General features: G+C 38.7%; 4 protein-coding genes across 4 annotated transcripts; all 4 read left to right on the top strand.

Moving 5' to 3' along the window:
• Positions 1–2,375: 2,375 nt before the first annotated feature.
• Positions 2,376–2,969, top strand: LOC142508533 (F-box/FBD/LRR-repeat protein At1g13570-like). Its single transcript, XM_075619536.1, has one exon. It carries the CDS (start codon positions 2,376–2,378, stop codon positions 2,967–2,969), a length of 594 nt encoding a protein of 197 aa, XP_075475651.1.
• A 12,723-nt stretch (positions 2,970–15,692) lies between these two features.
• On the top strand, positions 15,693–17,607 carry LOC142520851 (putative FBD-associated F-box protein At5g22720). The gene is made up of 4 exons (XM_075624005.1): positions 15,693–15,715; positions 16,163–16,532; positions 16,880–17,023; positions 17,209–17,607. Exons 1-4 carry the CDS (start codon positions 15,693–15,695, stop codon positions 17,503–17,505), a joined length of 834 nt encoding a protein of 277 aa, XP_075480120.1. The 3' UTR covers positions 17,506–17,607.
• Positions 17,608–23,344: 5,737 nt separating this feature from the next.
• On the top strand, positions 23,345–25,138 carry LOC142520841 (zinc finger BED domain-containing protein RICESLEEPER 2-like). Its single transcript, XM_075623998.1, has 3 exons — positions 23,345–24,133; positions 24,240–24,759; positions 24,875–25,138. Exons 1-3 carry the CDS (start codon positions 23,451–23,453, stop codon positions 25,136–25,138), a joined length of 1,467 nt encoding a protein of 488 aa, XP_075480113.1. The 5' UTR covers positions 23,345–23,450.
• Positions 24,806–26,165, top strand: LOC142518809 (zinc finger BED domain-containing protein DAYSLEEPER-like). Its single transcript, XM_075621630.1, has 3 exons — positions 24,806–25,505; positions 25,602–25,675; positions 25,768–26,165. The coding sequence occupies exons 1-3, from the start codon at positions 25,232–25,234 to the stop codon at positions 25,804–25,806; spliced, it is 387 nt and encodes a 128-aa protein (XP_075477745.1). The 5' UTR covers positions 24,806–25,231; the 3' UTR covers positions 25,807–26,165.
• The last annotated feature ends 1,226 nt before the right edge of the window (positions 26,166–27,391 follow it).

Genomic DNA, 27,391 nt, shown 5'->3' with positions numbered 1-27,391 from the left:
TAAGTGGGAAAATAAAATTGCCTAACAGAAGTCATAAGAAAATGTTGGGTACCCAAGAGCATGATTTTTCATTTGAATAATAGGTAAAAAGGCAACATAGGTAGGGTGAACTCAAAGTATACTAGGGGGTCTGATGGATCGAAGTCGTTTAAGCATCCAATACATATGATGCTTCAACGACACGAATATTCTCAGTGAGCCGCAGTAGCTCGTGTTCTAAGAATGTAAACACCGATGAATTAGATCGAGTTTGGTTTTAAACCAAGCGAAAAATACTCAAAATAATACTTCGTTAAAAAAGCTAATTAGTTTTATATCTTGTGTAATTGAATAACTGAAAATTACATTGATCAGTTCTGCTTATATCAGTTCAGTTATGGACAAAACTGAACTAATATCAGTTGTGCTGATCAAATCAGTTAAAAACAAACAGTTAAACAGAAATAACACAAGATATATTTATGGATGTTCGGAGACTTCAATTGCTCATAAGTTGCCCCTTCTACCACCTAGGGTAGGATCCACTAGAAGACTTTAATTTATACAACACCTTGTACAAAACCACCCAGCTTATGACTTACCCACTACCTAACTGAACTCCTAGTCTAGACTGAAGGCGGCACCTACCACCCAACACTTGTTTAATGCCTGTGTGTCAAAGACTACATACACAAGTTTTACGTCTTTGTGAAAGACGGAATTTGAGTGGTGGTGTGTGTGAACTGATATCTGAAAACAACCCGAATGATGTTCTCACACATTGAGGAAAATAACCTTCTACACTAAGATGATATAACCTGAAGTGTTCCCTCTGGGCTGATTGCTTCTTCAAAGTTGATAAGCATTGTGTGTGCCCTCTCTGTATTTTATCTTTTCACTCATCAATTTTCATCATCGTCTTCACTGAGCTACAGCTTCTATTTATAGGCGTTTGGCTTAACGTACGGTGAGACTCAGTGAATGAATCCATTGCAGATTGAATTTGTCCCCCCAAATAGATATCTGGAACATTTTGCTTTATGTGGTGCTGCAACGTATCTTATTGTACCTTGATCATACAACAGCTTTTGTACCATTGTGCATAACTGGATTAAGCTTGTCGTATCTGCAAACTGGTTCGGTTCGCTCTTAAATAATGTTCTGAACTGGTCTTGAACTGGTGAGGTGAAATCATTTGATTTGTCAGCTGAAAAGATTTCACTGATTCAGTTGAACTGGTTAGTTAAGCTCTTTATCAGTTGAACACTTTATCAGCTGCTCGGGTTGCCGAATCGAATTAAGTAAATAAGCGAGGAGTAGGTGAACCGAGATTCCCAACAAGTTCATTTCTCATTAAATATTTGATTAATCATTTTAGTTTGTTAAATTCATCATTAATCCTGAAAATATTTATTAATTGTTTATTTCATCATCTAGTAGTAAGTAATCATTGAAATAATCGCTGCTAAAAATTTAGTAAGTGTAAATAATAATTGTGAATTACAGTATCTGGAGGAACGATACTCGTACCGTGTACAATATATTATTAGTTGAAATTGTGCACTTACTATTATATCGAGCCTGAATTTAATTGAATTTTACCGAAAATTATATAATGCAAGGTTTGTTCGATCAGAAGTTCTATCATTGGGTGGAATTTTGGGTTATTGGACATAGAGTCCCTTGGAAAGAATGAATAATCAAGTGATGATATTTCAAAAATAACTTTTTTTGAGTGTTTCTCAATTTTTATATTTTATTTTCAAATATTTTATTGTCTAAAAACATTAAATTATTTAAAATAAAATTTTACGAACACCCCGGATAAATTTACATTTTTTCTTATTGGTAAGTGAAATGAAATCATATTAATAATCAAAAGTATATAAATACTCCAAACATATTCAGCAAACATCTTATGCGCATTTAGCAGTTTCTCCTAACAGGTGACGACTTCAACAAACAAACATCAATCATCGGATCGAGAGCAATTAGTTCATCCGGTAAATTTTTCGAATATTTTCTTTGTATGCGTTTATGGATTTTCCCCGTAGATTTTGTTATGCTTTTGGTTGTATCTGTACATGTTCTTGTGTCAGGACGCGTGTATTGATGTTATCTGGTCTATTATTCTTGCTTTCTGCATTTTTTTGGGGTAAAAAATTGATTTCTTTATTCAATGATAGGAGCGAAACATCATAAATGGGTGAATCGGGGTACCTCTCAGGGATATATAAAGTAATTTTGCTTAAAATGAAAATTTGCCCTAGATGGATTACACCCGCCTCCTTGTACCATTTTATTAATTCTTGGGTCAATGCGTGATAGGATATGCTATTTTGATTAGTGACGACCTTCTACATTTTATTTAATGACTCAGGTTGACTGTTACAATAATGGAGGTAAGTGTTCAAATTGACAGCAATGCAGGTGAGAAACCAAGAATGAGCGAGACAGATGACGATGGTGAAGACATTATTAGTAACTTGCCTGAAAGTATTATTAGTCGAATTCTGTCCCTCCTACCAACAAAGGACGCCCTGGGAACTTGTGTTCTGTCCAAGAATTGGGAATATAAATGGACTTCTGTTTGCAATATAGTCATCGACGATAGCAAGCGATTTTCTCTTAAGAAAACTAGGAAGAAGAGTGTTGTTTATTTTGTGGACAGGATTTTCATCCTTTCTCATACTTCGAGATTAAAAAGGTTTCACCTTTCATTTCAACAGGAGTATGATGCATGTCGAATAATGACATGGATATCTGCTGCGTTGATGAGAAACATTGATGATTTGCTAATAGTTTATGATTATGGAGGTGTTGTTGTACCCCGTTGCCTTTTTGATTGTATCCCATTGACAAAACTGAAGTTACAATTGCCTTGCGTTTTCAGGCCAGTCCAGAATTGGTTTTCCAATCTTAAAGTTCTGCGTCTTTGTAAAGTTGAAATTCTAAACGACCATGCTCCCAGTAATAGTGTAGAGGCCTAAAAATCCTTATTTGAAAATTTACGGAAAATTTAAAATTTTTCTTTTAAATAATTAAAATTGCCTCATTCATAACTGAACTGATAAATCATAGTGAAAATGTTTGCTTCTCGGAGCCCTGTACTGAAATAGTCTGTAATAATTTTCTGGTGAGATTATGGTCTACGCATGTGGTCCCTGAACTGAACTGACCGGTAACTGGCGACCGGGCCTGTAACTGGCGACAGGACTTAGTAATGTACGTCTGATCAGACCACTGCCACAGTACTGGGTGAAACAACTGAACTGACCGGTAACTGGCGACCGGGCCTATAACTGACGACAGGACTTAGTAATGCTCTCATAACCGGTAACTGACGACCGGACCGGTAACTGGCGACCGGATTTAATCATGATAGTAAAGTGACCACAAGCCATATCGCATAAATCTCAAAATTTGTATTTTTGCACGTAATATAATTAAATAACTGAATTAAATATCCTGTAACAATTTTACTGAATGGATTGGATCGCTCACAGGCTCGCTGCAACCTAAATATGCCATGAAAAATATGCAATAGATTTATGGGACCAACTATGCAATAACCTTCAAAAAATGTGACAATTACGCCTACCGACTTTGTATTTAATCACGACTCCGAACCAACCTGAACCAACACTAAATCGTCATGTAGTCATGATTAAAATATGCTTAAAATGATAAAATAATGCTCCAAAAATGGTGAGGGCCGAAATCTAGGTGAATGGAGGCCAAAACATGAAACGCTATTTCGAGAGTCAATTTGGCACATCGCACCGTAAATTCTCGTACGACCTCAAAAATGATCCGAATCATGAACGGTCAAAAACATGACCTTTCTAACTTGATGAGGCACTGTCCAGTCCGAGGCCATGGGCTAAAAGCCAACCGAGAACTCGAACAAGCCACTGAACCGTCACAGCAAGTTGTTGTCCACAAAATACAGCAACTATGCTTAGGTTTCTTGCGTCGTTTTCGAGACTACAGGCCATTGGGGCTTGAACCACCGACCAGAGACTCTTACCAACATCCCAAGGAATGATTTGAACCATGACTATGGGCCCTAGACCAGCCACAATTCGCACCATTCAGCAAACACCAGAAAAACTCCAACCGAGAACACCTTGCATGCGTGTGTGTGTTGTGCTTCGCTTGCTGTCTCGTCTCGTTCCAGTGGCCATTTGATTGACCATGGCACGATCTAGACATCTTGGGGTATGGTATGAACCGTGGCTAAGGGCCATAGGCCAACCAAGATCCACACCAAACCACCAAAACCGAACCATACATGCTCTAAAATGAGAGGGGCGAAAGTGGGGGGGGGGGGGGGGGGGGGGGGGGGCTGTTCTTTAGTTTTATGTAAAAACCAATTAACCATGGACCAAGACACCAAAAGGGCGACTTTGTCACGTCTTGGACATGCTAGGGAAGTGATCTAACCATGGCTATAGGCCCCTAGGGCAGCCATGATCAGATCCATTTCCTTGGACAACAACAACAGATTTTCGAAACTCAATATGGCAAAGGTGATGAGTTGCTGTCATTTTCGTGTTTTCCAGCGTGCATGGGGTTAAATGAATGGACCAACATGGTCCTAATGCATCCTATTACATGTCTAAATGTCGCCTTAGGAGCCTGGAATCTAGCCAATACATGAAATCCACAACACAAAGCAAACCGTGAAACTGCACAATGAAAGCCGAAATTCTGCATGTTGGTTTTTCTGAAAAATGCTTGCTGTATTTCGATTTTTGCCATAGAAAAATGATCATGTAATGAAAATAAATGATATTATGACTTGATTGAAGAGTCAAGGAAGAATATATGCATGCCTGGTTTCGTTTTGAAAGAAAAACGAAAGAACGAAACGATCCGGCGCGGAGGTGGTGGAGCGCTTTTTTTTCTACCTTTCTTGCTCTCGATTTTTTTTTCTCTTAGCACCTCACGATTTTTGTCTCTAAAATCCTCTGAATTTCGGTGATGGAGGGGGGAGAATGATGGTTGGAAAGGTGAGGGGAATATCCACTAATAAAGGGGTTCAAATGCAAGACCAAGTCTACCACTCATTTAAATTTGAACTCTTGTTGGATATCAAATGAGTTGTTGGATGACTCTAGAAGGTGGTGACCGAAATTCCTTGCTAATCTAGACTATGATGATGCTCATTAATTAATTAATGAAGGTTGACTAATAATAAAAAGAAAGATTAGCATGTTAACACCACAAAGAATGGGTCAAACGGTGATGAGTTGGCAAGGAATAGTCTAGATACTAAGGGGGCCGAAAATTCACTAATAAATGGAGGAGAAATGTTGATTATCTAGTAAATTAATAACCCTTAAAAGCCTCACTAATCCTTTAAATAATTTAGTGAACTAACCCCTCATTTAAGGAACTTAAATGAATTTATTTTCTACTCATCTCAAGTAACTTAAATAATTCCTTAAACTTCCATTTAACTTAAATTAACTTATTAATTAGCTAAAATAAGTTCTGTAAATGTTTTTCTAAATCTTAAATTTTATCTCTAAACTTCAACTCCAGTCCGGCCTCTCTGAATTAACTGAAATGATAAAAATCTAAACGACTGCATAAAATAATAAAATTTAAATACTCATGCAATAAAATCATTTAAAATACTAGAATTATGCATGGCTTATACATGGTCTAAGTTACGGGTTCTACAATCCTTCCCCCCTTAAAAGAAATTTCGTCCTCGAAATTAAAACTCACCGAATAACTCGGGGTAACGATCTCTCATCTCCGGCTCAGACTCCCATGTAGCTTCCTCCTCTGAATGGTTGAGCCATTTGACTTTGACTCGCTTAACCAGCTTGTTCCGAAGCTTCTTCTCCTACCTGTCTAAGATCTGTACTAGTCTCTCATCATAAGATAGGTTCGGAGTAAGCTGCAACGGCTCGAAGTTCAAGACATGTGAAGGATTCGCCATGTACTTCCTCAGCATAGAGACGTGAAAGACATTGTGTACTCCGGCCAGATTCGACGGAAGAGCCACACGATAAGCTAGCGTCCCAACGCTGTCGAGGATCTCAAATGGTCCAATAAATCTCGGACTGAGCTTCCCTTTCTTCCCAAATCGCATGACACCCTTCATAGGTGCCACCTTCACAAAGACATGGTCGCCTACAGCGAACTCTAAATCTCTCCTCCTCTGATCTGCATAGCTCTTCTGTCGACTCTGAGCAGTCCTAATTCTATCACGGATCCGGGCTACTACGTCGACAGTCTGCTGAATAATCTCTGGACCCAACTCTGCTCTCTCTCCTACTTCATCCCAATGAATAGGAGATCTGCACTTGCGACCATACAAAGCTTCATAAGGAGCCATACCTATAGACGACTGAAAGCTGTTGTTATAGGTGAACTCGACCAATGGTAAGTTCGACTCCAAACTCACAGAGAAATCAATGACGCAAGCACGAAGAAGATCCTCCAAAATCTGAATAACCCGCTCTGACTGCCCATCTGTCTGCGGATGGAAAGCTGTGCTAAACAGCAACTTCGTACCCATAGTCGAATGCAAGCTCTTCCAAAAAGAGGAAGTGAATATGGGATCTCTTTCAGATACGATAGAAACTGGAATACCATGGAGTCGGACTATCTCTCGGATATACAGCTCTGCATACTGAATCATGGTGAACGTCGTCTCAATAGGCAAGAAGTGCGTAGATTTGGTAAGACGATCTACAATCACCCAGATGGCATTCAATCCTCTGGCTGACCTCGGCAATCCGGTCACAAAGTCCATGGTAACATTCTCCCACTTCCACTCGGGAATAGGAAGAGGCTTGAGCAACTCTGCTGGTCTCTGATGCTCGGCCTTCACTAACTGACAGGTCAGACACTCGGATACAAATCGTCTGATGTCCTTCTTCATACCAGGCCACCAATACAATAGCTGCAGATCTTTGTACATCTTCGTACTCCCTGGATGAATAGAGTATGGCGACATATGGGCTTCTGATAGAATATCTGCTCGGACAGAATCACTGCTAGGAACCCATATCTTGTCTCGGTACCTCACAATACCATCGCTGACCGAATACAAGGCGCTGCCCTTGGCCTCGTCTCTCTGCTTCCACTTGGCCAACTGCTCATCTGATGACTGACCACTGCGAATACGGTCCATAAGGGAATACTGAATGGTCAAGGTAGATAGACAAGGAACTCTACCTCGAGGATAAGTCTCAAGATCAAACCTCTGCATCTCAAACTGAAGAGGTCTCGAAACTGTCAAATGAGCCATCGCTGCAACTTTCCTGCTCAGTGCATCCGCAACTACATTGCTTTACCCGGGTGGTAGCTAATGTCACAATCATAATCCTTCACCAGCTCCAACCAACGCCTCTGACGCATGTTCAGCTCCTTCTGCGTAAAGAAATACTTGAGGCTCTTGTGGTCGGTAAAGATCTGGCACTTCTCTCCATACAGATAGTGCCTCCAAATCTTCAAGGAAAAAACTACTGCGGCCAACTCTAGATCATGGGTAGGGTAATTCTTCTCATGAGTCTTCAACTGTCTAGAAGCATATGCTATCACCTTCCCATGCTGCATCAATACGGCGCCAAGACCGAGCTTCGAAGCATCGGTATACAGTGCAAACTCACCGGACCCTGACGGCACGGCCAAAACTAGTGCTGAGATAAGAGCTTGCTTCAAAGTATCGAAGCTCTTCTGACAATCCTCGCTCCAAACAAATTTCACATTCTTCTTGGTCAGTGTTGTGACTGGAACTGTAATCGAGGAGAATCCCTTGATGAACTTCCGATAATATCCTGCTAAGCCAAGAAAACTGCAGATCTCTGATGCATTCTGCGGTACAACCCAATCTCTGACTGCTGCAATTTTCGCTGGGTCTACCTCAGTGCCACTGCTGGAAACAATGTGGCCTAAGAACGCCACCTTCTCTAACCAGAATTCGCATTTACTGAACTTTGCGAATAATTTGTGCTTCTGCAATGTCTGCAACACTATGGTCAGATGCCTGCTGTGATCCTCCCGATTCTTGGAGTAGACGAGAATGTCGTCTATGAACACTATCACAAACTGATCGAGGTACGGCTGAAATACAGGATTCATGAGATCCATGAAGATCGATGGTGCATTCGTCAAACCGAACGGCATCACAAGGAACTCGTAGTGGCCATAACGAGTCCTGTCTTCGAAACATCAGTATCTCTCACCCTCAACTGGTGATAACCGGAACGCAGATCTATCTTGGAGAAAATCGAAGCTCCCTGCAACTGATCAAACAGATCCTCAATCCTCGGAAGTGGGTATTTATTCTTCACTATAACCCTGTTCAACTCCCGATAGTCAATACTAAGCCTCATCGTGCCATCTTTCTTCTTAACAAACAAGATTGGTGCGCCCCAAGGTGAGAAGCCAGGGCGAATGAACTCCTTGTCAAGAAGTTCCTGAATCTGCTTCTTAAGCTCTGCCATCTCTATCGGTGCAAGTCGGTACGGTGCTTTTGAGATCGGAGCCGTACCTGACATAAGCTCGATAGAAAACTCCACCTCCCTCTCAGGTGGCATACCAGAGACGTCCTCAGGAAAAACGTCTAAGAAGTCTCTAACAATCAGAACATCTGAGGCTGACTGACTGGGCGCCTCGGGGACAGATACAAAGGTTGCTAGAAACGCCCGACACCCTCTATGCATGAGCTTCCTAGCCTGGACATATGGAATAATGCGCGGTAAAGGAAAGTACCTGTCTGGCTCAAATAAGAACTGCGTCATTCCAGGCGGTCGGACTAAAACAGATCTCCGCTGGAAGTCAATCAAAACTCTGTTCCGCAATAGCCAATCCATCCCTAGAATAATGTCAAACTCTGGCATCGGCAGTACGATAAGATCCGCATAGAAAAGATTGCCATGGAGCTCAAGATCTATGTCTCGTATCACATTGGTGGCTGTCATCTCCTTGCCAGACGGCAGTACTACGGAATAGGCTATATCTAGCCCAATGGTCTTAACTTTGAGGAAATTAGCAAAGACCTCTGAAATGAATGAGTGAGTGGCCTCTGAATCTATCAAGGCCTTCGTAGCTGAGCCATCTATGAAAATTCTCCCTGAAAGTTCGGAACACTAAGCGGAATCCAATAATCACAAGAGCTAAGCTTATAGACATGCAAAGATCACAATTCTTCTAACTAAATCCCTGAAATAAATACTGAGTAGAGCATGCAATCCTATCGCAAAACTAAGTTCAAAATCTAAATCCCGTTTCCCAAAACATTAAATCTCAAATGTAAACTTAAAGCTGCAAAGTACCTGTCATCAACATAGTATCGGGGTTCGTCTTCGTCGCATGGAGAGCAAACACTCTGCCCTGGGTAGGCAGGTTCTTCTGAGGGCAATAAGGCAGCGTGTGGCCTGGGCTACCACACTTGTAACACTTCCCTGAGCCAAACATACATACTCCGGCATGGCGGCGTGAGCATTTAGGGCAAGCCGGATGCTCAAAGGTCCTCGAAACGGCACGTCCCTGCTGCTGCTGAGGTCCTCCTCTGTTTCTGGGCAGGCCGTGATACGGCCTCTTGTTCTGATGCTGATGCTGCTGAGGAGGAGGGCGGTGTGGTACCTGGATTGGGCGCTTGCCCTGACGGTCTCTCTCGATGTCCCGCTGATCCTGCTCTGCGGCTAAGGCTTTGGAGACAGCGACCTCATAAGAAGTAGGGTCAGACACCCTAACATCACGGCGCAAGATCGGCCGTAGACCCACCAAGAAATGCATCAACTTAGCTCTGGCATCATTCGCGATCAGGGGCACAAAATGGAAAACCCTCTCAAACTTACGGATGAACTCCGTAACAGTCGAATCTCCCTGTCTCAGGCTCATGGACTTAGTGGACAACCTGCTGCGCACCTCCTCTGTAAAATATTTTGAGTAGAATACCTCCGTGAAGCGTGTCCAAGACAGCGTAGCCAAGTTAAGGGCTACTGAAGCTCCTTCCCACCATAAGCGGGCATCTCCTCCGAGCAGATAAGAGGCACAACGAACTCGATCTGCATCTCCAAGCTCCATAAAATCGAAGATAACATCGAGGGACTTGATCCAGCCCTCAGCAATCATGGGGTCAGACGTCCCAGAAAACTCCTTCGGACGCATCTTCATGAATCTTTCGTAGACAGCCTCGGGCCCTGTCGGCCTGGTCGCCACAGCATGGTTCCCTGCAAACTGTGCGAAGAACTCCGTCATCCCAGCTAGCATCTGAGCATTCATGTTCGGTGGAGGCGGTGGTGGAGGTGGTAGGTCTCTCTCCTGTCTCTGCTCCTCCCTGTCCTCTCGGCGAGGCTCCTCATCTCTATTGCGCTCGAGGATGCGCCTAGGGGGCATACTGGTTTCGTACATAACCCATACGTAACTAACATGCATAATTTCATCATTAATTTAAATTTAAATACTGAGCAATAAAAATTTGGGCGAAAAAATATCATATGAAATCATGCTGTTGAAAATAATTCATGCTTTAAATGAAATACATAAATGTAAAACTTACAGACCGAAGACGGGACTTCATGAGCTTCTCGAGATCAGTAGTAGTACAACCCTATACAGAATCATTGCTCTGATACCAGCTGTAGAGGCCTAAAAATCATTACTTGAAAATTTACGGAAAATTTAAAATTTTTCTTTTAAATAATTAAAATTGCCTCATTCATAACTGAACTGATAAATCATAGTGAAAATGTTTGCTTCTCGGAGCCCTGTACTGAAATAGCCTGTAATAATTTTCTGGTGAGATTATGGTCTACGCATGTGGTCCCTGAACTGAACTGACCGGTAACTGGCGACCAGGCCTGTAACTGGCGACAGGACTTAGTAATGTACGTCTGATCAGACCACTGCCACAGTACTGGGTGAAACAACTGAACTGACCGGTAACTGGGGACCGGGCCTGTAACTGGCGACAGGACTTAGTAATGCTCTCATAACCGGTAACTGACGACCGGACCGATAACTGGCGACCGGATTTAATCATGATAGTAAAGTGACCACAAGCCATATCGCATAAATCTCAAAATTTGTATTTTTGCACGTAATATAATTAAATAACTGAATTGAATATCATGTAACAATTTTACTGAATGGATTGGATCGCTCACAGGCTCGCTGCAACCTAAATATGCCATGAAAAATATGCAATAGATTTATGGGACCAAACTATGCAATAACCTTCAAAAAATGTGACAATTACGCCTACCGACTTCGTATTTAATCACGACTCCGAACCAACCCCAACCAACACTAAATCGTCATGTAGTCATGATTAAAATACGCCTAAAATGATAAAATATTGCTCCAAAAATGGTGAGGGCCGAAATCTAGGTGAATGGAGGCCAAAACATGAGACGCTTTTTCGAGAGTCAATTTGGCATATCGCACCGTAAATTCTCGTACGACATCAAAAATGATCCGAATCACGAACGGTCAAAAACATGACCTTCCTAACTTGATGAGGCACTGTCCAGTCCAAGGCCATGGGGTAAAAGCCAACCGAGAACTCGAACAAGCCACTGAACCGTCACAGCAAGTTGCTGTCCTCAAAATACAGCAACTATGCTTAGGTTTCTTGCGTCGTTTTCGAGACTACAGGCTATTGGGGCTTGAACCACCGACCAGAGACTCTTACCAACATCCCAAGGAATGATTTGAACCATGGCTATGGGCCCTAGACCAGCCACAATTCGCACCATTCAGCAAACACCAGAAAAACTCCAACCGAGAACACCTTGCATGTGTGTGTGTGTTGTGCTTCGCTTGCTGTCTCGTCTCGTTCCAGTGGCCATTTGATTGACCATGGCACGATCTAGACATCTTGGGGTATGGTATGAACCGTGGCTAAGGGCCATAGACCAACCAAGATCCACACCAAACCACCAAAACCGAACCATACATGCTGTAAAATGGAGGGGCGAAAGTGGGGGGGGGGGGGGGGGGGGGGGGGGGCTGTTCTTGAGTTTTATGTAAAAACCGATTAATCATGGACCAAGCCATCAAAAGGACGACTAAGTCACGTCTTGGACATGCTAGGGAAGTGATCTAACCATGGATATAGGCCCCTAGGGCAGCCATGATCAGATCCATTTCCTTGGACAGCAACAACAGATTTTCGAAACTCAATATGGCAAAGGTGATGAGTTGCTGTCATTTTCGTGTTTTCCAGCGTGCATGGGGTTAAATGAATGGACCAACCTGGTCCTAATGCATCCTATTACATGTCTAAATGTCGCCTTAGGAGCCTGGAATCGAGCCAATACCTGAAATCCACAACACAAAGCAAACCGCGAAACTGCACAATGAAAGCCAAAATTCTGCATGTTGGTTTTTCTGAAAAATGCTTGCTGTATTTCGATTTTTGCCATAGAAAAATGATCATGTAATGAAAATAAATGATATTAGGACTTGATTGAAGAGTCAATGAAGAATATATGCATGCCTGGTTTCGTTTTGAAAGAAAAACGAAAGAACGAAACGATCCGGCGCGGAGGAGGTGGAGCGCTTTCTTTTCTACCTTTCTTGCTCTCGATTTTTTTTCTCTTAGCACCTCACGATTTTTGTCTCTAAAATCCTCTGAATTTCGGTGATGGAGGGGGGAGAATGATGGTTGGAAAGGTGAGGGGGAAGATCCACTAATAAAGGGATTCAAATGCAAGACCAAGTCTACCACTGATTTAAATTTGAACTCTTGTTGGATATCAAATGAGTTGTTGGATGACTCTAGAAGGTGGTGACCGAAATTCCTTGCTAATCTAGACTAGGATTGTAGAACCCGTAATTTAGACTACGTACGAGCCATGCATAATTCTAATATTTTGAATTAAATTGCATGATTATTTAAATGTTTTTCTTTGAAGTTAATTATTTTAGCCAGCAGTTTAATTTTATTTTTTCAGTTATTTCAGTGAGGCCGGACTGGAGTTGGAGCTTTGAGATAGAATTTAAGATTCGATAAATATTTCCAGACTTTATTTTAGCTAGCAAGTAAGTTGATTTAAGTTAATAAGGAAGTTCAAGGAATTATTTAAGTTACTTGAGGTGAGTAGAAAATAAACTCATTTAAGTTTCATAATTAAGGGTTTAAATTCACTAAATTAATTAAAGTATTAGTGAGGCTTTTAAGGGTTATTGATTTACTAAATAATCAACATTTCCCCTCCATTTATTAGTGAATTTTCGACCAACCCTTTCTAGATCCATCCAAGAAGACTTGATAGCAACTAGAATTCAAAATTCAAATAATGGTAGACTTGGTCACCCATTTGTATCCCTTTATTATGGGATCTCCCCTCACTCCCCCAACCACTTAATCCCCTCCTCAATCACCGAAAACAGCAGCCATTTCAGATTAAAAGAATCGTGACCCTCATAGCCTAGAACAAGAGAGAAAAGAAAAGGAAAGAAGCGCTCCACCTCCTCCGCGTTGAGTCGTCGTATTCTTTCGTTTTTCATTCAAACGAAAACCAAGGCATGTCTAGATTTCTTTCGAACCTCAATCAAGTCCTATTATTATTTTAAACATCACTTTTACATGATTTTTATACAAGAAAACCGAAATTTACATCAAGCATTTTCGAAATGCATGTGCAGAATTTTTCGACTTCATGATGCTCTTCACGGTTTTCTCTTGTTTCAGTTGCTACAGGTTATGGTTCGATTCCAGGCTCCCAAGGCGGCTCCTAGACATGTAATAGGATGCATTAGGACCATGTTGGTCCATTCATTCAATCCCCATGCTTGCTGGAAAACCGAAATCACAGCAAGCTCCCCATAGGTGCAGATTTGTGTTCGAAAATTCAGGTTGCTGTCATAATGGAGATGGATCTGATCATGGCTGCCACAAGGCCCATAGCCATGGTTGGATCACTTCCCTAGCATGTCTAAGACGAGACTAAGTCGCCTTTTTGGTGGCTTGGTCCATGACTCATCGGTTTTCAATTTAAAAACAAGAACAGCCCCATCCCCTCTCGGCCCCCTTCGGTTTTGACAGCATGGGTGTGTTCGAGTTTTGTGGAATGGTATGGATCTTGGTTGGCCTATGGCCCTTAGCCACGGTTCATACCATGCCCCTAGATGTCTAGATCGTGCCATGGTCAATCAATGGCCACTGGAACGAGTCGAGACAGCAAGCGAAGCACAACACCACACACGCACGCATGAGGGCCCTCGGTAAGAGCTTTTGGTTGGTTGCTGGAATGGTGAGGATTGTGGCTGGCCTAGGGCCCTTAGCCATGGTTCAAATCATTCCTTGGGATGTTGGTAAGAGTCTCTGGTCGGTGGTTCACGCCCCAATGGCCGGTAGTCTCGAAAACAACACAAGATACGCGATGGTACAGCTGCTGGAAATTTACAGCAAGTTGCTGTGTCGGTTCGGAGGCTCGTTCGAGTTTTCGGTCGGCTTTTAGCCTATGGCCTTGGACTGGACAGTGCCTCATCGAGTTAGGAAGGTCGTGTTTTTGACCGTTTGTGATTCGGATCATTTTTGAGGTCGTAAGAGAATTTACGGTGCGATGTGCCAAATTGACTCTCGAAAGAGCGTTTCTTGTTTTGGCCTCCATTTCACCTAGATTTCGACCCTCATCATTTTAGGAGCATTAGTTCATAATTTTAAGCGTATTTTAATCATGACTATACGTCGGTTGAGTGTTGGTTCGGGTTGGTTCGGAGTCATGATTAAATACGAAGTCGTTAGACGTAATTGTCGCATTTTCAAACTTAATTGCATAGTTTGGTCAAGTATAAGCTATTGCATATTTTTCATGGCATATTAGGTTGCAGCGAGCCTGAGAACGATCCAATCCAGTTGGTAAAATATACAGGATAATTTCATTATGTCATTTAATTATATTACGTGAATGAAAATAGAAAATACTTATTTTTGAGATTTATGCGATATTGCTTGTGCTCAATTCACTATTATGGGAGCATTATTTTATACGGTCGCCAGTGACCGATCAGTTCAGTTTGGTACCACCCGGTCGCCAGTGACCGGTCAGCTCAGTTCAGTTTGATACTCCCCGGTAGCCAGTTACCGATCAGTTCAGTTCAGTGCAGGGGCCACAGGCGTAGACCATAATCTCAACAGAAAATTTTTATCAGTTATTTCAGTACAGGGCTCCAAGGAGCAAACATTCTATTTACTATGACTTTCTGTTCAGTTATGCACGTATTATAATTGCTCAGTACAAGTTATTTTAAGTATGCCTCATGACATGATATTTTATCCATACAAATTACATTTTCTCGTTACCTACGATATTTGCATGCTGAGTCTTTAGGCTCACTAGACTTGATTGTTGTAGGTACTGATGAGGCCAGGGCCGAGGGCGGGGACCAGTGAGCCAGCTTGGGTCGACAGTAGTGGCACCCGAGGACCTCAGTTTCAGCACATGTCATTTTATGCTCAAACATTTTTACCAGTTGTTGGACATTCTTTGAATTGTTATTTTTGGCAAACTTTATTTTCTTCCGCTGCTATTTTTTTTTTAAACATTGAACTTGATTCATCAGTTGATTTTATGGATGAGGCACTCCATTTATTTTAAAAGAAAAATTTTTAATTTTCCGTAAATTTTTAAAGTAAGAATTTTAGAGGCCTTTACAAGGATGATGCTCATTAATTAATTAATGAAGGTTGACTAATAATAAAAAGAAAGATTAGCATGTTAACAACACAAAGAATGGGTCAAACGGTGATGAATTGGCAAGGAATAGTCTAGATACTAAGGGGGCCGAAAATTCACTAATAAATGGAGGGGAAATGTTGATTATCTAGTAAATTAATAACCCTTAAAAGCCTCACTAATCCTTTAAATAATTTAGTGAACTAACCCCTCATTTAAGGAACTTAAATGAATTTATTTTCTACTCACCTCAAGTAACTTAAATAATTCCTTAAACTTCCATTTAACTTAAATTAACTTATTAATTAGCTAAAATAAGTTCTAGGAATGTTTTCCTAAATCTTAAATTTTATCTCTAAACTCCAACTCCAGTCCGGCCTCTCTGAATTAACTGAAATGATAAAAATCTAAACCACTGCATAAAATAATAAAATAATTAAATTTAAATACTCATGCAATAAAATAATTTAAAATACTAGAATTATGCATGGCTTATACGTAGTCTAAGTTACGGGTTCTACAAATAGTCAACTTATATTTAACTTTCCAGTCTTGGAAACGCTTGAGCTAAGAGATTGCAAATGGTTGAAAGTGAATTTTGTGGAAGTCAAGGCTCCAGCATTAACTGAGTTAAAAGTGATACATTACTCGGATCTTCCTGAAGTAGAGAACTGTTACATCAAGATTACAGGAGCCAAGCTCCTGGAAATTGGTTTTCATCGTTATTTTGTAGAAAAATTTGATCTAAGTTCATCATTAGTTTCTTCTGCGGCGATTGGTTATGAAAGTTTTCAACATGATCTTCAAGTAATTAGAAAGAATGGATCACAAGCTCGTCTCTTATTGAAAGGATGCTCTGGCTTAAATCATTTTCAACTGTCAGGTGCTACTGTGGAGGTTAGATTGTGTAGCCATGTTACTCTCATTACATCACAAGGTTGATACATTGGAATTGTGTTTCACCTAAGAATAAACGAAAACCAATTTATTATATTTCCTACTTCTTGCTTTCAAGCTCCTTGGCATGTGCATCCCCCACTCAAAAAAAAAAAAAAGTTAAGATTTTGATTTTATATTATGTCAGTAACTTGAAGTATATTTGTATTTGAAAGCTTTCTTCTTTACTTGTTAATTTATATTGAAAACTGACAACTGACAGCTAGCTCTAGTTTCTTGGTTTGACGAAATGTGAAATTTAATGAAACCTTATGGTTATTAATATTACTTTTATTTATCTGTGATAGGCTATCGCCCAATCAAACCAAGGGACTCCACTTCCAAATTTTAATAGGCTAAAACGACTAGAAATTTCTACAAAATGCAACAGTGAAGCATTTCTGGAGTTTCTTCATTCGACGCCGTATCTTCAATGGATCAAATTAAATATGGTAAGCTTGTCATCAACTCCGCTTTCTCTTTAAGAAAATGTATGGGGTGGATCCAGCATCTACAATAAGCTATTGTTGTTCCCTTTATTTAGAAAATTTTAAAATATTAATCTCCTCTTGAGTTTTTATTTTCATCCTATTTATATTTTCCACAGAGCTCAACGTTCATTGTCTTTCTTTTACAGTGGATGTGGAATGATTATGATTATGACTTGGTGGAATCGATGCCATCTTGTATTGTGTCTCACCTTAAAGAAGTCGAGTTTCGTGGGTTCAAGGGGGAGAAGCCGCATGTTCATCTGGCTGATTTTTTGTTGAAAAATGCCGTAGAGTTGAAGAAAATGACCGGGCTTTCGAGGAAGAAATCTGATGAGAGACGAGCTGAAAAGAACTTTTGGGCTAGATTGAAGGGGTTAGTTAGGGATTTTGATTTTGAGGTAGGTTCTTCGATGAAAAATATGGCAGATTTCTTTGAAAGTTAATTTGTAAAATTCTGCAGCTTGTGTGTATAAATGCACTTTAGCTATTAAAGATAGTTTGAGCATCTCTGGCATGATGTAAGAAATTTCTTTTCATATTATTGTTCACTCCATTTTTGGGGCTTGAAATAAAATTCCTTAATTTGATTTTTTTTTTTTGAAGTAAGAATTTGATTTTCAACTAGGAGCAAAAGCGAATGTGTCTCGGTCGGGGATTTCCCTCGCCACGAATTATAATAATAATAAGTAAAGCTACATGTCATGAAAATTGGATAAAGATAATAATAGTTTAGCTTATTAGTTTTACGTGGTATACGTTTTACAATACATGTTTAGCTGTCTATTTACATGTTGCGACATTGAATAAGAAATTTTATGATTTTCACACATGCTGGCTTTGTGGTTGAATTGGACATGATTAAGAATTTGGCTAATGGGCATTAGGAAAGGTTGAAAATGATTTAACTAAATTGATTTTTGGATATTAGTACTGATATTCTACTTTTTGGGTCATAAGTTAGTCATGAAAATTATGAATATTTTTGGGACATGTAGATTTTCTAAGAAAATACTGATGACTGTGTTTATTAGTTGAGTTAACTTTTGGAAATTACGTATAAGGAATAATGATTCGAAAACTGCTGACGGTTTTTAGAAGTATAAAATGTATAATTTAGGATTATAGGGTTTGATGGAAATATAGATTGGTTATGAAAAGTGATTTTGGGTTTAATAGGCTTAAAATTATTGAATTATTTGTTACGGAAAACCTATAAATTGGAATTAGGAAGCCAAGAACTTATGGGTAATTGAGGAATTTTTGAAATTTAAGGACCAAATGGATAAGTTTAGAGGAAATTAGCAATTAATTTTGCAATTGATAAAAAATTTGGGGAATAATTTAGCAATAAGATAAAGTGGAATGGTTTAAACGATAGAAATTTTCGGTAATTTAGGCTTGAACGGATATTTAAAACCTTGAAATATCTTGGTTATAATATTATAAGGAAGGATAATCTAGTGTGTTGTAGGATGAACCGATATTTGACTTGAAAATTTAAGCATTGATGGAATAACGTTGTGAAAAATTAAGAATTTAGAGTGAGTGATAATAATTTAAGGTAAAGTTGATCAATTAGTTAAGATATAAGATTAGACGTTAAATTAACTTATTTTTGGGAACTTAAGGTTTGATGTAGCATAAGTTTTAATCATAATCTTAAGAGTTAAATTATACTTTGCTAGGTTTAAAATTTTCTAGAAAGTTGGATATGATTGTTGGTTAGATTACTTGAAAGATATGAGTATGAAATGGGGTAGCACCTTGTCTTGAGGAATTTTTGAAAGTCATTAAGAAACTTGAGAATAAGTGAATATGTGTGTTGGAATTATGTTATCTAAGACTATTTGGGTTGTGTAAGTTTGATTTCAAGTTTATGAAATAGCTGTTTATACATAAATTTTGGGTGAAATTAAAACAAAAGAGAGTTATTTGTGTTCAATATAGGTTACCAATGGACGAATATTAAGATTTTTATCGAGTAAGAAATCTAAAATTTTGATATGGGAAATTCTAGAACTCCATGGGTTATAAGTGAAGTTGATTTATTAGAGTTAGTCTAAGGCTACCATGAGATGACTTGTTAAGTTTTATACGCTAGTATTAATTAAGCATTAAGGATACGTAAGAATGCGACATTTGTTTCAATGAGGAAAGTCCAAAGGTCTTAGGCTTCAATTATATTATAATCGTGAAGAAAATAGTTTAAGCATGTAATTGATAATAGAATGATTTTATTATTTAGGTAGAAGATCGATGTTGTACATTTGGGTTTTATGATTTAACGTTCCTGAAATATAAGATTTGCAACAATTTATGCTTGAGACGTACTTGTAAATAGTTAAGTTACGTAATTCCATGCCGTAAAATAAAGATTCGATTCAAGGATTTTAGGCTAATATTGTTATGGAGTTGAGATAATGTTTAACTTTTAAGTATACTACCAGTGATAGAAGTCGATTAGTAAATTTTGGTGCTAAGGTTTCTTAAGTTTTGAACTGTATGAATGCTAAGGTAATAGGTCGACGAACATTATGGTATAATATAAGAAAAGTGAGGTGCGATAAGTTTGGACATCCATCTCTAGAATGAGAAATTGCGAGATAAGTCAAAATTCGAGGTCATAGTATAATAGAACTAAGTCTCTTTAAGTCGCGATTCGCAAACGAGGATTTGGGTAGACAATTTAGTTGGGATTGAGGAGACATAATGACAGCCTAACACTTATTTATCAGAGTAGCGCAGCGGAAGCGTGGATTATTATGATACTATAATTAAAAGTCTAAACTCTTTGTTTATCGAGGATAAGCGAATTTCGGATACGAAATTCAATTTAAGGGGCATAGATTGTAACGTCCCGAAAATTTGAAGGTCCATGTGAACCACATGCATGCAAGTTATCAAACTTCTTAAGTATTTTATATAATGGTTTTAATGCATTAAATGCATGTTTATTGCATAATATGTGTTTTAATTCGTGGTTATTAAAGTTTCATGCACAAGGGCTTTTAATAGTTTTCGCGCTCGAACGACGAACGGTGACCGGAGATAATTAAAGAAAAATGTTTTTATTAAATAATTATTTTTAATTATTTAATATGAGATGTTTTTAAGTATGATTTTTGAAAATGAGCCTTAGTTGGGTATTTTTACCCGCCGGGTTATATTTTTATTCGGTATGCAAATTTTAACGATTCGGGAGACTTTTTGAGCGTTCAGGGAATATTTTCAAAAACGTACTTGATACTCACTGAAAATTTAGGGTTCAATTCCAGCAAGTATCACTAATCCAGACGCAGTTTTCGAATTTTTCTTGAGTCTGAAATCACGAATAAGACCGTTTGAAGGGGGCGAGGAGGGTGTTCTGGCGTAGCCCCTCCGACGCTCAAGTCAGAGACTGAGGATATAAGTGGGGAGCAGCTAAGGGTGCTACTGAAAAATAATACAGTGAATGAATAAATCATACGCTAAAACCTGGTATTTACAGAAGAATACCTGGGCCTTTCATGGGCTCTCCACCTTGGTTAGGGATGGGCCAGGAGTTTGGGCCTGATTTTGATTGACCCATCCATGGGGTATCACAAGTCTCCCCCTCCCGAGTCGAACTGAATTGCAGGTTCAAAGTTTGATTAATTGTTGTCCTCGTTTTACACGGTGTGAGTTGTACATTTTTTTTCTTTGCTGCTCATTAGTTTCCACAAGTTTGGAAACATATAAAATCAGAATCTGGTTTTAAAGGTAAATATTTGGTCTGGGCTTCCTGTAATGCCCGAGATTTTGATTCTGTTAATTGAGATTATTGATTTTGAACTGATATGATTATAGACGGATCATTCCGAGATCAGATTGGGCAAAACATATGAATTACACAATTTTGGACAGAACTGTTGGCGCCAGAGCAGTAGTTTTTGACCGCCCGAGCGCAAATGTTCAACAAGGAGATGTTTCGGATAGAACGCCCGAGCGGTAAATTGCAACCGCCCGAGCGCCGACCGAGATGCAAGAAAATGTTTCGGGCAGAACATGCCGCGCCCGAGTGGTAATTTGCAATCGCCCGAGCGCAGATTGAAATGTATGAAAATTAGACACGTATCCTAGGCATGCATGAGAGATATATATACAAGTTCATTCCTTCAGAAATGAAACGGTGAAAAGCTTCAGGAAAGTTAAGGATTTTCCTTACACCTTTTAATCAGAGATTTGCGATTTACGAAAAATCCAACCGTTAGAATTTCAATCCGACTTCAGTACCGTGTTCCTAACAACGAGAGCTTCAACTGAACGTAAGTTTTATTACGTTTTGATATGTTTTAAAAATATGATGTTGAAGGAATCGGATATGATTCATATATGGTGTTTGTGATATGTTAGACATCGTACAATCGAAACCGGATTGAAGAACGGATACCGTATAGAATTTTTATGATTTTTTGAGTTGATTTGATTGAGATTTGATATCAGATTTGTATTGTATCGATTATGAGATGTGGGAATTGATATATGTTGATTTGTATTGCTGGGTATATTGAGATGGTGCAGTTATGTTGTTGAAACAGAATTTGATCCAGTTCTGATTATATCCAGTATTGATCTGAATTGTATATTGATACGATACTCTCGATATTGTCATTGCCAGATTGAGTATTGACAGATATTGAATTCGAGACTTCGACAGAGTTAGATCGACTGAAAGAAAGGTATAAATCAATGTTGATTCGGGATTGCACAACTCGAGTTAGATTTAACTTGAGTTTCTCAAAATCACATACTGAATGATTATTGCATTTAGGGATGGCAATTTCCTCCGAACCCGATGGAGGATCTGATACCCGACCCGAGTAGAAGAGGGTATGGAGGGATTTTTAGACCCGATTAAATAATTGGGTAATCGGGTATGGGGATTTTCGGGTTCGGGTATGGAGGCGGGTTTGATATAATCCGACCCACACCCGATCCGAATACCCGTTTAAATTAATATATATAAATATATATATATAATATGTATTTATATATATATATATATATATATATATATATATATATCTATTTATATGAAAGCCTGAAAAAATTTAAATTGGCCAGTTTTGGCCCAGTTGAAGGTTAAGTCCCAACAGGTGTCATGGGCCTGCTCTTTCCACCGCAGCACATATGAGGACTATACTACGTGGGCTGGGCTCCTCTCTCCACCATAACACACAGCTGCAGGTTACGGTGACGGCTGGCTTCCTTCTTCGACTCTTCTCTTCGTTTTCCTCGTCTTCCTTCGTTCTGGAGCCTTGGTTTTCGGCCTCCGACCCTTGCACTGAGAAAGTCCACCCAAAAAGGTTTGCTTGGTGTGTTGTCTTCATCCTCCATCGTGCAGGTTTGCTTGGTGTGTTGTCTTCATCCTCCATACCGATACTCTTTTTTAAATATAATCAATGCTGTACTCAAATTCCTGTACTTAGTAGAACTCAATGTTGTACTCAAATTAGAGGGTAAATAGATTAATGAGAAATGGGTTTGTGGGAGGCTAAAATGTGGATGTTGTTACTATGAAGTTGGATCAATTTCTCCAATTTGATCGAATTGACCAACTTGAGATATGTTTTTATCAAATAACAAAACAATACTATTTGACATGTAGATTGTTGATTACATTTACCAGGCTCTCACTTTCACTTTCATTGTGGTGACTCAAGGTTGATTGTGGTGCAGTGACCAAACATACCGGTACTCATTTTTTTAAAAATTATTGAGAAATGCATATGAGAAATTCTGACATTAGTAAATAGGAACATTAGTTATGGTTGGTACGTTCTTGATGATTTCCGAGTATACTAATTGTGGTTGTTTAGAATAACCACTTGATCTCTTGATGTGTTGATCATGTCTTATTTTTTTTAAAAAAACTTAATCTGCCTTTCCTTTAAAATTTCTTCACAAGCAGAATGGGTAGGGAAAAGTTCACATCCTCGTTAAGCTTTTGGACAGGCACTACATAACAGACTCCTCCGAGTAACCAACAATTATGTTGTAAACAGTCAAATTAAAGTATACAAACATGTTTTTGATATAAATGCTATTTTTATTATGTTTTTTTTTGTTCTTTTGATTTACTTGTCTTGTGTTTGGATGAAAAGAAGGTGAATATAAATTTTCAACAAGTGACAGAAGAGTGTATCATCAAGGTATTTGTCATTATTTACTTTTTTTTTTATGATGTTTACTTTTGACTTCTTTATCTTAGTAAAAACTTGAGTCCAAATATGAGAAATGGCTAATATTTTTCTAATATTTATTCTCCTTCCTCTTAAGTTTGAACTAAAAAGACATTGTTATTTTCTCTATTTTATTTTATTTTGTCTTTTTTTAACATATATTACTTCACCACTTTCAGGTATATTAAATGGACTCAACAGATCATATAACAGAAAATGAAGTACCACTATCTGAAATAAATCACGAGGTTCCACTTGTTCCACAAAATACAACATCTGTTGATGGTGCCTCTCCTAGTGAAACAAGGAAGAGAAAGTTAACTTCTGATGTGTGGAATCATTTTGAAAGGAAGAAAATTAATGGAATGGATAAGGCAATTTGCAACTACTGCAAAAAATCTCTTTCTGGCCAAAGCAAACATGGGACAACACATTTACGTGAACATTTCAAAATTTGTCCAAGAAGAACTGTTAGTGATATAAGGCAGAAACTGCTGATTAAAGAGCAAAACAAGGGGGAATTTGCTATTAAAGGCTTTCAATTTGATCAAGAAACATCAAGGTCAATTCTTGCTGAAATGATAATTTTACATGAGTATCCATTGGCAATAGTGGAGCATCATGGATTTCATAAACTTTTAGCAAGTCTTCAGCCTTTGTTCAAGGTTCCAAATCGCAATACCATCAAGAATGATATACTGAAAATGTATGACTATGAAAAGACAAAAGTATTGAGTTTATTGGAATCTAATAAAGGCAGAATTGCTTTAACCACCGACATGTGGACCGCATCTAATCAGAGGAAAGGATTTTTGTCTTTGACTGCCCATTTCATAGATGATAATTGGACTTTGCAAGGTCGTATTTTGAGGTATATATTCTATTTTTCACTCAAATATGTAACATTTTTCACACTTTTTATGATTTCAGTCAAATAGATACTTACATATATACCTTATTTTAATTGAATTATGTAGGTTTGCTTATGTTCGTTCTCCACATACCTCAGAAGTCCTTGCTAATGTGATAGTTAAGTCTATGATGGATTGGAATATTGATAGGAAAATATCCACCATTACTGTTGATAATTGTTCCACTAATGATTCTCTTATGAACTATGTGATGCATAAGCTTGATCGTTCTACACTTATGCTGCAAGGGTCTTTACTTCATATGCGTTGTGCTGCTCATATTTTGAATTTAGTTGTCCAAGATGGTTTGGATATCATTGCACCTAGTGTTGAGAAAATTCGTGAAAGTGTCACATATTGGAGAGCATCTCCTAAAAGAGAGCAAAAGTTTGATGATGTGGCACGGATTGTAGTACGCAATATGAATGCTAAAAAATTGGTGTTTGATTGTAAAACTCGTTGGAACTCAACATATGTGATGCTCATGACTGCTATATCTTTTAAAGATGTGTTTGCTCATCTGAGATTTCGTGATCCATCATATAAATGTTTCCCAACAGATGATGAGTGGTTGTTAGCAGAAGAGGTTTCTAAGATGTTGCAAGTGTTATATTGTGACTGAAGTATTTTCTGGAAGAAAATATCCCACAACTAATATCTTTTTTCCTAAGGTTTGTGAAATTAAAGCTTCATTGCTCAAGTGGACCACATCTCCTAACATGGTAATTTCTTCCATGACTGAAAGGATGCTTTCCAAATTTGAGAAGTATTGGTGTGATATTCATGGGGTGATGGGAATAGCTACTATTTTAGATCCAAGATATAAGACAAAGTTGGTTGAGTATTGTTTCAAAAGAACACATGGAGAGATTGGTTTTAAAGAACCTGTTAGAAAGATTAAAAAGATGTGTTATGATTTGCTTGACGATTATACAAATAATAATGGTTATGGCAGTGTTGAATAAAGATCAACGGAGACTAGATTGAATACAAGTACTGATGATTTTTTGGATAGTTTCAATAAAGAAGTAGCACTTGAGTGTGATGTTTACACTGATATGAAGACTGAGCTAGATCATTATTTGGAAGACAAAGTGTTGCCTAGAAATGTTGATTTTGACATATTGGAGTGGTGGAAGACCAATGGAATCAAATATCCCACTTTGATGAGGATGTCACGAGATCTGCTTGCCATTACAATATCAACGGTGGCTTCAGAATCAACATTTAGTACTGGTGGCAGATTGGTGAGTTCCCATAGAAGCAGGCTTCATCCAAAAACCATAGAAGCGTTGATGTGCACTCAAAGTTGGTTATTGAATGAGAAACAAGGTAATATAAATTGTATTTTTAGTTTTTATTGTTTTTGAACAAAAATATTATTAATTTACAATATCCAGTAATGATTTTTTTCTTTGAATTTTGTAGCTACAAGTTCACAAGAAACGGAAGCATATTACTCTTCAGTTGAATATGTTGAGGACACTATTGATGTTGATGTTGTAAGTTTTTAATACAATGTAACTTTGTTAAATTTGACATTGAAAATAAACTGTTGGGTCAATTATTTATGTTGTTCTTCATCATTTTGCAGGACACTACAATGTCAAGTGATGAAGACATGTACGATTAGTTCGGAGATAAACCGATTTAGTTTGATTTTGGGTTGATAATGCTTACATATGATTAAACTAGGGGTAGCCCATAGATGATTAATCAATTGAATTATGAATTTTTGAATATGATGTAAATTCTACTATATTTTTGTTGAATTGCGTACTTTTGTTCAACTAATATAAACTATTTTTAATATTTCGTTATTTTTTCTATAAAGTTTATTTTGTTCATTAATAATTTTTCTTATTGTTCATTTAAATAATTTTTTAAATATTCATAACTTCATTGAAACAATTTAAATTTGAAAAAATTCAATTGTATATGATAATTGGGTATTTGGGTAGGGTATGTGTATTCGATAATCCGATGGGTATGGGGATGAGGATGAAATTCAATACCGATGGGCATGGGGATGGGTATGGAGATGAATTTAATAAATGGGTGTGGGGATGGGTGTATGAAATCCGACCCATACCCTACCCATTGCCATCCTTAATTGCATTGATATTTGCAATTCTTGAGATTAGTATGCTTAGTATATTGATTTATAGCAGAGCATGTGTTGAGTCAGGGGCTGATGTGCCCAGTCATTGGCTGATGTGCCAAGTCTTCGGCTGATTCGCCAAGACACTGGATGTTTGGTTTATATCGATGTCTATGAGGAGTTGATTCATTCCTATCACTGAAATTCGGTATATCGTATCAATGTCCTGGAACCGGGATCCCTAGATTAGAGATGAGTCGAGTCTGAGATGAAGAGTCCAAAGTTTTATTTACCGCTTTATATCGATAGATGTCTTTCAGATTTGATACATGCTATTGATAATTGTTTCATGCTTTTATATATGTTTTTATATGATTGCATGTTACATTGTTTATACTGGGATTATATTCTCACCGGAGTTATCCGGCTGTTGTCTTGTTTGTATGTGTGCATGACAACAGGTGGGGCAACAACAGGATCAGGAAGAGGATGAGAGATTCAGATTTAGCGTGTAGATCCGGACTTAGAGTAGATTGAGTTTCAGTACTTGAAATAGTGACTGAACTTTAGTTTGAGATAAATTAATGTTGTACAAGACTTGTACGTTTATATTGACATGTATATCAGATCGAGTACATTACTTTTCCGCGCTTGTCATTTCAAGAAAAAATTTTATGTCCCACATTTCTTAATTCTTATATTGATTCTTAATAATGATTAAGAGGTCTCCTTCTCACTTCTCTCATTTCCCCATACTTCGTTCACTGACACTAACTTATGCTCCACCATCGCAGCACACATCCTCCTCCCTGCACCCGCGCTCGTGTACGTGTCACCCTCTCATCCTCGCCTCGCCTATGTCTAGCCGTATTTCACTCCCACCGACTCTCATCTACAGCCCACTCACCAAATTGAATACCCTGCTGCGCCTCGCCGCCTTACCCTTACCCAGTCCTGCGCGCCTCGCCACTCATCTACCCTTCGCCCTCGCGCTCCAGCCTCGTTAACACCACAGCGTCTCGCCTCTCGCCAGCCCTAACAGCCTCGCCCAATCTCGCCTACATCGCCCGCTCGCCCAGCCACACATACCCTGCGACTCGCCCTCATCTCTCGCCTC

This window comes from Primulina tabacum, chromosome 1, assembly GCF_025594145.1.
Source record: "Primulina tabacum isolate GXHZ01 chromosome 1, ASM2559414v2, whole genome shotgun sequence".
Lineage (NCBI taxonomy): Eukaryota > Viridiplantae > Streptophyta > Magnoliopsida > Lamiales > Gesneriaceae > Primulina > Primulina tabacum.
This window is presented reverse-complemented; position numbering and strand designations above follow the sequence as displayed.